At 38.0% G+C, this 14,674-nt stretch overlaps 1 protein-coding gene across 3 annotated transcripts in view; it reads left to right on the top strand.

Moving 5' to 3' along the window:
* The window catches only part of LOC111861312 (apoptosis-inducing factor 1, mitochondrial), a 23,006-nt gene extending 11,450 nt beyond the window's left edge, over positions 1-11,556 (top strand). For all 3 annotated transcript variants that reach the window (XM_033750264.1, XM_023845771.2, XM_023845772.2), the window contains exons 9-14: positions 2,985-3,181; positions 4,759-4,899; positions 5,256-5,367; positions 9,848-10,032; positions 11,016-11,168; positions 11,253-11,556. In XM_033750264.1, coding sequence (XP_033606155.1) covers positions 2,985-3,181; positions 4,759-4,899; positions 5,256-5,367; positions 9,848-10,032; positions 11,016-11,168; positions 11,253-11,324 — 860 coding nt within the window. In that variant the 3' untranslated portion in view covers positions 11,325-11,556. The remainder of the gene's footprint in view (positions 1-2,984; positions 3,182-4,758; positions 4,900-5,255; positions 5,368-9,847; positions 10,033-11,015; positions 11,169-11,252) is intronic.
* The last annotated feature ends 3,118 nt before the right edge of the window (positions 11,557-14,674 follow it).

Genomic DNA, 14,674 nt, shown 5'->3' on the forward strand with positions numbered 1-14,674 from the left:
CCTTCATGAACATATTATACTCGGAAATACAAATGGGCGTCTTTACCTGTCCATGTCTCCTTTGAATATCAACCATGCTCGAATTGTGATTTGTGGAAAAACAGTTCTGCTAATTCAAACACTTGTGTTGGGTCAGATGAAATTTGCTTCACCCCTGTATTTCCAGTAAACTGTCCCAAAGCAGGCGTTTTGTCTACTTTTCCCCATGTGGCTGTCCCTGCATTGTTGCTACCTGCATTTTCGTCGGAGCTACTGTCACTTTCACTTTCACTGTCTGTGGCTACAATTTTTTGTTCACCCCTGCCACACCCACTATTACATTGTCAGTCGCTGTCACTAGCAGACTCACAAGGGACGTCAAATAGCTCATCGGAGAGCAAGTCAGATATTTCTTGTTCTCTGAGAAAACGCTTGGACCTCAACCTCTTCCGCCCTTGATCCATTTTGCACTATAAGTTCCTGCCTGGTGCATGCTGCTGGAAGATGAACAAAGGCATTTTCTTTTGGAGTGGGAAAGGAAAACAGTTGCGTCATAAACAGCAGGGTCATGTTGCTGACTACGAAGCAAACATTCAAGAGGTCTATCACGCACCAGTCATGTGTCTGCCTGGCGCCAGTGCAAGGTATAGTGTGTTTCAACATAATGTATCCTAAAATCATAATAATATGCCACCGGTCTGCCACGTTTAAAAGCACTGGTCATAAAAATATGCCACCGTTCCGCAAAGTGTTAAAATTACACGCTGTAGTTCTCTTTTCGAGGTAAAACAAGATAAAATCTATTAAAATTTCTATTAAACCCACGTTATTTTGGTGCATTCTATTTCACCTCACAAGGTGTGACGTCCATTTTTCATAAATGTACGCCTGTCCCAGGTGTTTTGTTCTGGCAGCTTGCCCTTCACGTTCGTAGCCTACTTTTGAGTTATGACTGCCATGTGCCCCTGGTATGCGTGTTTCCTCCACTGCATGTGGTGTTGTCTTAAGTAGTGCCTAATGAATACATGGATGTTAAGTTAAGCAATTGCAACAGGATGCTGAAATACAGAATTACAAAATCCTGCCATTTAAATTTTTGCTATCGTTGTTTGATACATTTTCTTTTTTGCATTTTTTTTTAAAAAATTCAAGTGTGTGGCTAATGTCTGACTTGCCCCATCAAACCGGTATCCATGGCCACATATAAATTAAGCTTCTAACCACTCACTTCGTTGGGCCCTTTATGTTGGTCTCCACTTATCCGGGTCTTCTCCTTCCTTGTGTTGCAATTCACCTGCACCTCTTTCTAGACACCTCCACTGGAGTTACTGCCCTCCTCCTTCTTCTTCTGGTGGCGAGAAATTAGGTGGGAAGGGAGGAAGATTTTGGTTGTTGGTGCTGGTAGGCGAGAGTTCGGTTTCAGTACTACCATTAAGTGTCTCGCAAGTAGGGAAAGATGGGAGTATTTGGGTTCTGTTCTGTAATTGGTAGAGATGAGTTCTTATCCCGAGGTCTTATACAGGTCTGGCTTGGGCAGGGCAGGAAGAATCTTTCCTTGCAATCACACTCACCACTTCAGACTTTTGCACTTAGTACTTATTTAATTCACTCCAGCTCACTGAATACAAAGGAAACTATTAGTAACACTTATTTAGAAATCTACTTATAATACTGTGACATGTTGCGCAATGGAGGAGAACCCCTCCCTCCCACAGTGACGTGGCGGATGAGTCAGCGCTCCGTCACTCCCCCTCTGTACGGTGACGTAACGTGCAACGCGTGGTGATGTAAGACAGCGTGAGGTAACAGCGTTGCTAAGCTATACGCAAACATGGTGACGTGACACCGATTCCTACTGTGACAAGGCACTCATTACACAACAGGCAAGCACTGCGGCTATATGAGGGAATTGGAACAGTTGCCGAGGCAGTTGTAGTCGAGTTAACTTGTAGCCGTCCCCGGAGAGAGTTAAAGTGTATCAGNTGTAACATTGTTGTAATTAATTGTAGCCGTTACATGTAGGTTGTTGAATAAACCAGTTAACAATCCGAACGGTGTCTTCAGTAACAAAACACGTTACATTTGGTGTCAGAAGTGGGATTTGGACTTACACACGTGACCAACAAGATTCAAACTCAAAATACATTACAGTACTTTTACTGAAGGGATGTAGTTGTAAATTGCGTCCGACTTGGCCGAAAGTTGGATGAAGACTCTCTGAGGTGGAATACACTCTCTCTGAATACTGAGGTCCACGAACCACAGACTCCAGGAGAAATCCACTCCTCCAACCTTTTCCATTGGTTAAGTTTTTAAACTAGGAGTTTCCCTAAATTTGTGAATTTCCAATCAGGTTGCTTTGCTATGTGACTCTGGCAGTTGCTGACCTGATGCTAAGGTTTACAGCGACTTGATGCATTACAATCAGGGGATGAGGCTCCGGCCCACCCACTTCTAAGTTGTAACTGTTCCAAGCTGTCAGCTCTCAAATTCTCAAAGATTTTCCGACTTTGCTGAAACTGCCAGAATTCCAGGAAAGTACCAGATGTTACTTCCTGTCCACATAGCAAAACTTGAACTTTGTCCCTTCTGCATGTAAGAGTTGGCTATCTGCCGGATTCTCTTTGTATTTTCTTGATATTAACTTAATATAGATTTAATTAATACAAAATAGTCCACCAAATTAGGATGAACGGTTACAAGCTTACAAAAATTAGACCTCATATCCAGACAGTTCTCAGCGAAGAGAGAAGCTCTTTATATGAGTGTAATGTGTACTGTTTTGGTCTGAATAACAAGAAAGGTTTCCAGGAACGCTTTCCATGCTTTGAAGGAATGGAACAATTGAATATTAGCAGTTACTGCTCTGTCAGTGTTTTACATATTTTTAATAAGAATCACATTATTCTATATTGTATAGAATTAAACTTTAGAAGTAGTGTTCATTGTCTTTGAGTGTATGTATTAATCATAATCAGTCATAATAATATGTTCAAATATTGCAGCTCGTAAAACAGGCCTTAATGTGCATCAGATATTCCCAGAACCAGGTAACATGGGTAAAGTACTGCCTGGATATTTGAATTTGTGGACTACAAATATGGTAAAGAAAGAAGGCGTAAATGTTATAACAAATGCTGAGGTTAAGGATGTGGAAAAGGTGAAAGATCAACTGGTCCTCTCACTTAATAATGGAAGCAAGGTAATTATGGTCCAAATATTCTGAATTAACCATTGCTAAATAGGTTCCTCAGCTATGTTCATGGTATGTATTCACTTGTCCTGATAATTATGCTAAATTCTGCTAGAAAATTGAAAACTTCATCAGATTGTAGATTGCCACAGTATTAAATTTCATGCTTCCTGGTTGCTCTTCAGTTCTGAGGATGAAGGCAGTACATTTCTCTGAAATATCATTGAACTGCTACCAGACCAAACATCACATTCCATAAGCTAGTTCTTTTCAGACTAACACTTCATTCACCTGACCAGATACTTTGAATGCTCTTGAGCATTGTTGGGCTGATGGAGGCAATATTGTTTTACATACTGCTTTAGATACCAGTTAATTATATAATTGATACCTGACTTTTTGGACACACTGTACTACCGTGCTACACCCAGGAGACATCATTGTTATAGTTACTGTCCTGAGAACCCCAATCCTCTAGTAATAATCTGCCCTTTTATCTCTGTGTTCAAATTAAATAATTTTTATTTTCTGTTATCTTGCAACTCTGTGGTTGACGTGAGATAATACAGTGGATTTGTCACTGAACTGAGGAAAATCTTAAATGGAGGTACTTCAGTAATGAGATTATTGATGTGGGTTCATTGGATAAGTGTAAAAAATTAGGGAAAACTACAAACAGAAATATTAAACAGGGGTTCCACTGCAGTAGGAAGGGTACAGCCCACATATTAATACCAATTTGAAGAAAGAAACTATAGCAGAGACTTTCCATATAAATCAGTGTTGTGATGTTGTGAATTTCTGCTGAGCAGCTTGGAATATTAGCTTATGGGGGGATGACAACAATTTTCAGGCCCTATGTATATATATGAGAGTGTGACAACAAAGTTTGTAGTTATAACATTATATTTCGGCATCTTGTCGCATTGAGGTATAACTTACAGTCTTGTTTTCCGTCTATAATGCAACAATATTAACTTAACAACATTAATTCACACTTAATTCACTCAATGTTCATTAAATATTTAAAATGTCATTAGAATTATTAAAATGTATGTACATTTGGTGTTATGCTATGTGTTTCAGCTGCACAGGGCATCTTTAGACAACATAACTTTTAAAGGAGTCTACTGCACTGTGTACTTGGTCTAATAGTATTCATTAAGGCCCATCGTCATCGTCAGAGTATTTTTTTTTAATTCAGATGTAGGTTGATTTTATAGGATGGTTTTCTTCCTCTTATATATATTGCAGCTGTTTTCACGTTCAGTTTGGTGTGCCGCTCTGTTTGTGTGTATCTAGTGTTCCTTTGTCATATAAAATCACCTTACAACATCAGAATTAAAAAGAATTAATAATGACATGCCTTAATGAATACTCTTTGCCCAAGTGCACAGTGCAGTAGACTCCTTTAAAAGATGTGTTGCCTGAAGATAGCCCTGTGCAGCTGAAACATTTAGCATAACACCAAATGTACATACATTTTAATAATTTTAATGACATTTAAAATATTTAATGAACATTTGTAGTTATGTTAGGGTTATGTGTTTAACTATAATGTCCTGTTAATTGTATTTCAATTTTAGATTGTGGCTGATCATATAATTGTGGCTGTTGGAGCCAGTCCTAATACAGATCTGGCTCGAACTTCAGATTTGGAATTGGATGAAGATTATGGTGGCTTCCTGGTTAATGCAGAACTAATGGCTCGATCTAATCTCTGGAGCGTAAGTGTAACAATCTCCCACATTGTCTGACAATTAAGTGGACTGATATTTTTAGGCAGCACCCGGGAATACTGTTGAGTTTGCACATGTTGAATCACGTCATTACATGATTCGTCATTTCTGTGTCAAATGGTTGTTAGGATTAGGTTTGGTTTTTGATAGCAGTTTTATTGACAGTGTTTTGTTCTCAATAGTTTGGGTGATGAATTCTTAGAACAACTGTGAAGTTGATAAAAGTTTGATGGTTGCAAGTTATGTAGTAAAACTGTTCTTATGATGCAGGCATTGAAAGAGATCAAGAAGAAAGTGTTTTTGTTGGCAAGATGTATTGAATATTGTGCTTCTCTGACTTGAAGGCAGGAGACTGCATGTGTTTCTACGATGTGAAACTTGGACGCCGCCGAGTAGAACATCATGATCATGCTGTAGTTTCTGGTCGTCTTGCAGGAGAAAATATGACTGGTGCAGGTGTGACATTAAAATATATTTCATTGTAGTGTACTTTGCCTTGGGTACTTTCGTTTCTCTTACTTCAACACTTGGTTGATTCTTTGGCTGCCTAATTACATTTTTCAGACTAAATCAGTTAGCATCAAATGGTAGGATGGATTGAATGAGGGATGTGGAAAGAACTAGTTGTGACCTAGTTGAAGATACTGTTTCAGCATTGCTTGAAGAGACTTTAGGAAAATCTTCAGCCAGTCTCTGAGTCAAGATCAGAACTAATGATATTCCAAATACAAAGCAGGAATGCTGAGCATTCAACTGTGGTTGTGGTGGTATGCAGAAATTATATTGTATACAGTTTAATTTTTGCTGGCTCCTTTACACATAGTAATGAACCTCTTACTTACTCATGGAGCTGAGCCCTTCTGGAGGAGCCACCAATTCTGCAGCTACTCAAGAATTTCCCAGCATTTTATGGAACCTGGAGGTTCATTACCATGTTCACGAGAACCCTCCACTGGTCTCTATCCTGAGCCAGATCAATCCAATCCATACCATCCCATCCTGTCTCTCTTGAGGTCCGTTTTAATATTGTCCACCCACCTACGCCTTGGTCTTCAGTTCTGGCTTTCCCACCAATATCCTATACACATTCCTCATCTCCCCCATTCGTGTTACATGCCTTGCCCACCTCACCCTCCTTGACTTGATCATTCTAATTGTACTTGGAGAAGAGTACAAGTTATGAAGCTCCTCATTATGCAGTTTTCTCCAACCTCCTGTCACTATATCTCTCTTCGGTCAACATATTCTCCTCAACACCCTGTTCTCAAACACCCTCAGTCTATGTTCCTCCCTTAATGTCAGAGACCAAGTTTCACACCCATAGAGAACCACAGGAAAAATTATAGTTCTGTATATTCTAATATTTATGTTTTTGGACAACAGACAAGAAGACAAAAGGTTCTGGACCAAATGGTAGCAAATTGATAGGATTGATAGGAAATTTATCAGACAAATGTTTACTTACACAGACTTTACTATATGTTTAGTTTAAACACATTTTAATCAACCTAACTAGTTTCATGGGTATCCCAAACTCTAAGAGAGTATTGTACAATACTTCCCTCCTAACTGAATCATAGGCTTTCTTGAAGTCTATGAATAGCTGATGACACTTCACTACTTTTGTGAACCTTTTACTACTGTTGTGACTTTGTCTTCATTGGTAAATTTTTTGCAATAGTTTGATTTGTTCGTGTATATGTATTGTATGATTTTTTTGACTAATTCCACATCCTATGGTCTTTCTGACTAACATAAGGATCTATGGAATGCTATATATATATGTATGTATGTATGTATGTACTGTCTCATCGTACTCCCATTTTTTTCTCCAATATCTGACAAATGCAAAAGATCTGATCTGTAGTTGATCTGTTATGTCGAAACCCACACTGATGATCCACAATAATTTTTTCTGTATATGGACTTAACCTTGAAATAAGAATATTGGACAAAATTTTATATGAAGGTGATAGCAGTGATATCCCCTGATAATTACTACAGTCAGTTTTATCACCTTCTTTTGAACTTGTACAATACTAGACTCCTTCCACTGATGAGGCAATATTTCCTTATGCCAAATAGAAGTAATTAGAGTGTGGATCTTAGAATGTAATATTTCGCCTACTGCTTGAATAAGTTCTGCCGGAAATTAATCGCTACCTGGCGATTTATACCGTTTTAAATTTGCAATAGCAGTTTCAGTCTCAAAAGAGCTAGGATCAGGTATTAATGACTCAGCTGCATGGATTTATGTCTGCCTAACAGCACTGACTGTATGTACATTCAATAACAGAGAAGTAGTTCCTCCACCTATTCAAAATGTTGTGGGAATCTGCAAGCAGATCACCATTCTCATCCTTCACTAAGTTACTGCTAGGCTGGTAACCCCTCTTAAATCATTTGTTCCTCTATACAGGTCTCTGATGTTCTTGATCTTCCTGTTCATTGCAAGATCATCAATTTTGTCTTTCAGATATTCCATCTTTTTGTTCCTGAAATGCCTGCTGGTTTCACGTCTTATATTGTTCAGATTATCCCCATTTAACTCGCTTGGATCCTGTAACCATTGCAATTTGGCCTGCTTTCTTTGATCTAATAATTTTGAGCGTCCTTCATCGAACCATGGCTTGTGCTTTTTCGGTTTATAATAACCTAGACTCTTTTTGGCAGACATTTTTATATTCTCTCTAATAGTTTCCTAAGTTTTATTAACATCCACCTCAGTGTCCAAGTTTTCCAAAGCCGTGAACCTATTTGAGATTTCAAAACGATACTGCTCTTTACCCTCTGCCTCATTTAATTTCTTGAGATTGAACCTCTCCATATGAGCTGTGTGTGTTGTTTATTTGCTCACTGCCAATCTTTCCCTAACCTTTGCCACCACCAGGTAGTGGTCAGTATCACAATCTGCTGCCCTGAATGATCGGACATCAAGTATACCTGAGTGCCGTCGCCTGTCTGTCAAAATATGGTCTATTTGATTGTTTATTTTCCCATCAGGAGATGTCCAAGTAAATTTATGGATGTTACGATGTGGGAACATTGTACTTTTGACAGTAAGATTTTTTGATGTGGCAAAGTTTACAACTCTAACTCACTAATTTCATGTAAACTCTCATTCCCAATTGTTGATTTGAAAATGTCTCCCTCCCTACTTTGCCATTGCAGTCTCCTAACAAAATTTTCGTAGGGTACTTTGGGAATTTATCAAATACATGTTCTAGTTCTTCATAGAATCTATCCTTTATGTCATCAATTTTATCTTCTGTTGGAGCATGAACATTCATAACAATGATATCACACCAGCGATCTTTTAATATTATATACGATATCTTATCACTAATGAATTGTACCCTCTTGGCTGCTGATACGATTCTCTTATGTACGAAACAACCTGTACCTAATTCATGATCTTCATTCCCATTTCAATAGAAAAATGTATAGGCTCCTGCTGGCGCGATACCACCTCCATAAAAGATGGGGGTTCTTTGAGCAGCTGAGCATTTACCAACTTCTCAAGACACTACTCTATGATGTTTTAATTTTTATTTTAAAATTCAGCCATGAACTTGGAAAAATATTGAAAATTGCTTTGCTTAAAGGCTGCTTATGTTCAATAATTGTTTTGCTGTTTTTTCTTCCTTGATTTGTGCTATCAGAAAAATGTACATGAATTATAAAATGACTTCACAGTACTGTCCAGTGTGATTGTTTAATAAAGGTTGTATTTCAATTTATTTTCCTTAACATGTTTTGGTTGGATTGAACATCTTCAGAAGGACACAATCAACATTTAGGAAACCACTATTACAGTGTCCTTTTGAAGATGGGCAGTCCGACTGAAACATGTTAAGGAAAATTAAAAATTTAAATACAACTTTTATTAATCTCACTGGATGGTGTTGTGAGTCATTTTATACTATTGCTAGTGTGACGGACCAGGATGAGCCAGGTCAGATGTATGAATTATGTGCGTAGTCAGATATTGTGACTTAATGTGAAATCTTTTTAACTGTTTCACAACATTAGCTTTTCATTCCACAGTTGAAATATAGGTGATCTGTTTCAGTGGTGATCTATATTAGGAAGAAATCAGCCTTGTCATGCAACCTAACATGTTGTATTTCTTTGGACGAATCTTACTGGATCAGTATGACTTAAGCTGTCTGCCAGTCAGAAGAAAAGACTTCTCTTTTATGATTGGACACAAGACAATTTTTGTGCCTCTTTTCCCCATAATTTTGAAAAATCCAGTAAATTCCATAAGGGTGGTGCATATTTGACCCAGCAAGATTCAAACCCAGTTTGCGCTCACTTCTCGATAGTGAAGGTGCTTATGAATGATTGTTTCTCCATTGCCAACACTTGTGGTAAGGTGTTACACATAGAAAGGTAGTGGTTGCCCAGAATAAACTTGTATGTTAATGTTGTAATTGGAGGAGATTGCTCACCATGTAACAACTCTCCTTGAATGCTGTACGCCACTCATGGAACTGTGCACTGGCAAGTTCTCAGCAACTACCATCCAGTGTTCAGCCTTCTTTTGTAAAAAATTTGACTGCATGTCATTGCTCCACCTCCTTGGTAAGCTCTAAGGGCATCACCTTGTGGTGTGACTAACCACACACGCATGCAAGTATGGTTAACATATGAAGGAGGGACATATGCAGTGGTTGTACCCATCCATATTGCTTGAGAAACAAAATCAAATGTCATATTTAAACCACCCACATATTTTAGATGAGAAGATACTCATTAGGGTGCCTTGAGGCTGCACTGTACATTTTCTCTTATTTGTACTCTTGAAAACTTTGAATGGGAAAAATTTGTTTCCTCTTGAGCATCTTGTACCTTGAGAGTTTGTAGCACCTGGAGCTGGTTTTCACATTGCAAAGGTGAGATTAATGACAAAGATAAATGATTGTTATTCTAGGAAAGCCATATTGGCATCAGTCAATGTTCTGGTCTGATTTGGGTCCTGATGTCGGTTATGAAGCCATCGGTATTGTTGATTCTGCACTGCCTACAGTTGGAGTATTTGCGAAGGCTACAGACAAGGACACGCCTAAGGCTGTTGTAGAAGCCACAGATGAAAGCAACCGAGCAAAAACAGAGGAAGTAAGCACCTGCTTATTTGTTAAATTTTATATACCTATGGGCACATTATTCTGGAAGTGTCATATCTAGTAGTAAATCCAAGGAAATGAGTTTGTTTTGGGATATTGGCATAGAGATTCTGTGGTTTAATCATTGTGTAAATTCGAGCAACTGGGAAATAAAGGAATAGTGAACGCAATTTATGAGTACTAAACTCAAGAAATGAATAAACAATTTAAAAAAATGATAACTGGGGGAGAATAATAAGAAATTATTGGAGACAAAGGTTATAGATAATTAAATAGCAAAGGAAAATATTGTTTCCTTCTGAAAAGGCTACTATATATCAAATTTTTTAGAACAAAACTTTTCTTTTGGTGAAATAAGTTAAAAATAATTACTCGTATGTGTATCTGGCACAAATGGAAGAATTCTGTAGGTCTTAAACAGAGTGAAATGATGCCTGAATTACAAAATTACTCTATTATTACGGTCATTACTGTCATGTGACAGTATTTAAGAAATGGTCTTGATCTTGTTTCCATCCACAACAACATAAGTTATATTTAACTCCCTTCTAATGTTGTAATATTTAGACCTAGGCTAATCACATAATTGTTATATGTTTTAACACATGTAATTGTATCAAATGTGGTGCAACTTGTGGTCACCATGCTGAATCGAAACATAATGTTACAATTCTGGGCTGTGGAATGTTGTCACATATATCATGGTTGGTTCCTAGCATTGATATGTTAAAATAAACTAAGAATATGTAAGATTTGAGGCTTTCACGGCGGTGACTATGAAGAAAGCAGTCTTNACCACATATACACGGTGCCAAATCCCAGAAGACTGCTTTCTTCAAACTAAGAATAACTGAATTATAAAAATACTGCCAGTATCTCATAGATACTGGCAGTGTCAGTTCCCAGAAGACCATAATCTTCAGATCCATCATTGTGAAAACCTCAAATCTCAACATTTATTTTTAATTTTTACAGGAAGCACAGCCTGTATCTCCAGCGTCAGGCACCCCAGAATCTCCCAAACATAGTGAAGATTATGGCAAGGGTATCATCTTCTATCTTCGTGACGATGTAGTAGTAGGAATTGTCATGTGGAATGTGTTTAATCGAATGTCTGTGGCTCGACAAGTGAGTAACAGATGATTTATATACATGTAAGAAGGGTCCCTATATAGTATGTTATTAATGAAATAATCTTCTTATTTATTTTAGGTATTGAAAGAAGAGACGAAATATGCAGACTTGAATGAAGTAGCAAAACTCTTCAACATTCATGAGGAATAACTCTTCTCATATTGTTCTCAGTAGAGGACCATGATAAAGCAAACTTAGGGTCAACTGAATGTAAATTGGTCTTTACTTTTGTCATTCATTTATTTTAATGTGCATTTATGTTTATAATTACAAATGTTATTGACAGTAGAGGTTGGTATCTTTGAACTTTGTAGGCTCTGTTTTGAAAAATAATTGCTGGCATAAAAGTGGGTCAAATGGTGTGTTCTGTGAGTGAACTTTATATTGCTTGATTTATTTTATATTCGTTTAATTTCACTTCATTTCATTAAATTCCATTTGCATGTGAGCATTTGCCACAGTCACACATCCTAGGATGTTATAACAACTGGCATGTTCGCTGTGTTATTGCTCATAGAGTTTCAAAATTCATTTAATTATCTAAATCTGTTAGACTTAAGGGAGAAAGTGTATGTGGCATGAAGTATGTTTTCTCTGCAACTTCAGTTTGTAACATTTTTGTTCTGACAAATATTTAGCAAGTGACACTTCAGATAGCTCAGTTGGTATACTAATGGGCTCTGGACTGAACATCCAGACCAGGTCTGGGGCCCATCCATCCACCTGTCCAATGGGTACAGGGAGTGATTTCCCCAAGGGTAAAGCAACCAGGGCATGAAGCTGACCACTCATCTCCATCTTGTGCTGAGGTCAAGAATGGTAGAGTTATACCTCCACTCCCCCAGATGTCTTCGTGGCATAGTGTTTAATTAATTAAGCAGAGGGATAACTTTACTTGAGTTGCAAGCATACACAGACCATTATTGTTGTCCAGTTTTAACCAAGGTGGAATGTATTGACAAATTTAGAGAAGTTAAAATTTTCTGTTTAATTTATTTCTCTTGGAGGCACGGGGAAATATAGTTGGTTGAGGCACTGTGCTGCAAACTTGAAGATTGTAGGTTTGAGTCCTGATGAGGTCATTGAATTTTTTCAATTTACCTAATCCTTCCAGCTGCAGTATGGTCCTGGGGTTGACTCAGCCTCCAACAGAAATGAGTACCAGGAAGATTCCTTAGGGTAAAGGGCAGCAGGCGCATAAGGCTGACAACCTTACTGCTATCTTTGAGCCAGTTGTTTAGAAGATGTGGGAGTCTCGACCTCTCACACCCCTATGGGCCTTCATAGCTTGTTACAGGGACAGGTTTACCTTTTTTACTTTATTTTTCTTTGTTTTCATTTATTGCTTTGTTCCTGCTGACCTGCTGAAAGTTTCTTATGTCAAATTTCTTGAAAATTCATTCAGTCATGCTTGAGTTATTACATGCATATAGACAGGCATGGGAAAGCTAATAGGCACATATTTGTAACTTCTTGTGAATATGCCAAAAACTGCAGATCTTGTAAGAATTTCAAGATATGACAGTATATTAGGGAAAAATTATGTATATAATAGGGTGCCAAGTAATGCATCACTAAAACTTATATCCAGATATGTTGGTGAAACTGAAGTTGTAATTTGGACAACATAAAACATAAGAATATAATTATATGTATCAAGCCGTGATATTCTTCTTTAATGAGACAAATTTAAAGTTAACACTATGAGAAACAAAACATTCTTCAAGTACGTATTACAAGGGGTGTATAAGAAATTCAGGATTTAATTTTATTCTATACATCTACACTAGCCACAAGAGCTTTGGCACATCTGTTATACACGTCCATTGTTTATGCTGACCGTCTTACGGTGTATACACTTTTTCACCTTATTCTTCACTTCCACACTACATGTTTCAGCACTAATGTGCCATCCTCAGGTGTCTTTATGCACGTTAAACTATTGTACTGCATGCCATAATGTCTTCATTCTAAAATGACTAAAATCTGTATTCGTCATACAGGACGATGAATTCTAAATAATAAAACTTTTCAGGATTCTTCCTACGTCGCACTCAAACACGCGAATTACACCAATCCTCTTTTATGTGAGCATTCTTCCTACATATATTTGTGTATCGTGTTCTGTGTTGTGTTTTGCTCCTGTTACTGCATGCATTGTCATCTTCCTGTATGACGAATACAGATTTTAGTCATTTTAGAATGAAGACATTATGGCATGCAGTACAATAGTTTAACGTGCATAAAGACACCTGAAGATGGCACATTAGTGCTGAAACATGTAGTGTGGAAGTGAAGAATAAGGTGAAATAGTGTATACACTATAAGACAGTCAGCATAAACAATGGACATGAATCAGTGTAACAGGATGCTAAAATATAACACTGTTATACACATTCACCCTACAATTTCATATATACATCTTTCCATCACTATGAGGTTCATAGACCTAATATCAGTTTTTCAAAGCTTCTGCATTAAACGAAAGACAATATACTGTATCTGCTTATTGGGTTCAAACTCCTGGCCTCCTGTCAACTCCTTCTGTGGTCCAAATAGATGGACATCACTAGGAGTTAAATCTGGTCAGTCCAGCATGCACCTAAGAGCTTCTTGCCAAGGAATCCACTCCAGCATGTACTTGGCATTTTCTTGTGAGGAATCCACTCTTATGTGTCAGGCAGTTTCTTCCCAAGGAATGAAATCAGTGTGTGTCAGTTTCTTGCCAAGGAATCAAGTCAGTGTATGTCAGTTTCTTGCTGAGGAATCCACTCTTATGTGTCAGGCAGTTTCTTCCCAAGGAATGAAATCAGTGTGTGTCAGTTTCTTGCCAAGGAATCAAGTCAGTGTATGTCAGTTTCTTGCTGAGGAATCCACTCTTATGTGTCAGGCAGTTTCTTGCCAAGGAATCAAATTAGTGTGTGACAATTTATTGCTGAGGAATCCCCACCATTATGTGTCTGGCAGTTTCTTGCCAAGAAATTGACTATGTGTATGTTAGTTTCTTGCTGAGGAATCCACTCTGTTATGTGTCAGGCAGTTTCTTGCCAAGGAATTGACTCAGTGTGTCAGTTTCTTGCCGAGGAATCCACTCTATTATGTGTCAGGCAGTTTCTTCCCAAGGAATCAAGTCAGTGTATGTCAGTTTCGTACTGAGGAATCCATTCTATTGTGTGTCTGGCAATCTCTTCCTGAAGAATCCACTCCAGCGGGTGTTTAACAGCATTTTATATGGAGCTGTTGAGAAGTGTTACTTGAAAAATGAGATGGGAGAATAGTATTACAAGACATTCTGGGAAAACTTGATTACCTACTTTCCATTGATATGACATGGACTACATAGAAAATGTGTCAAACAGTTCTAGTCAGGACAGTGCAGTCAGTATAGTGACTGGCTGCAGGCTGGACAGCTGAGAGGTCGGAGTTTGAGTTCTGGTAGGGGTAATTTTTCTCGTCTCCATGTCATCTAGACTAATTCTGGNGGGGGGGGTAAAGGGCTG

Source organism: Cryptotermes secundus, unplaced genomic scaffold, assembly GCF_002891405.2.
Source record: "Cryptotermes secundus unplaced genomic scaffold, Csec_1.0 scaffold158, whole genome shotgun sequence".
Lineage (NCBI taxonomy): Eukaryota > Metazoa > Arthropoda > Insecta > Blattodea > Kalotermitidae > Cryptotermes > Cryptotermes secundus.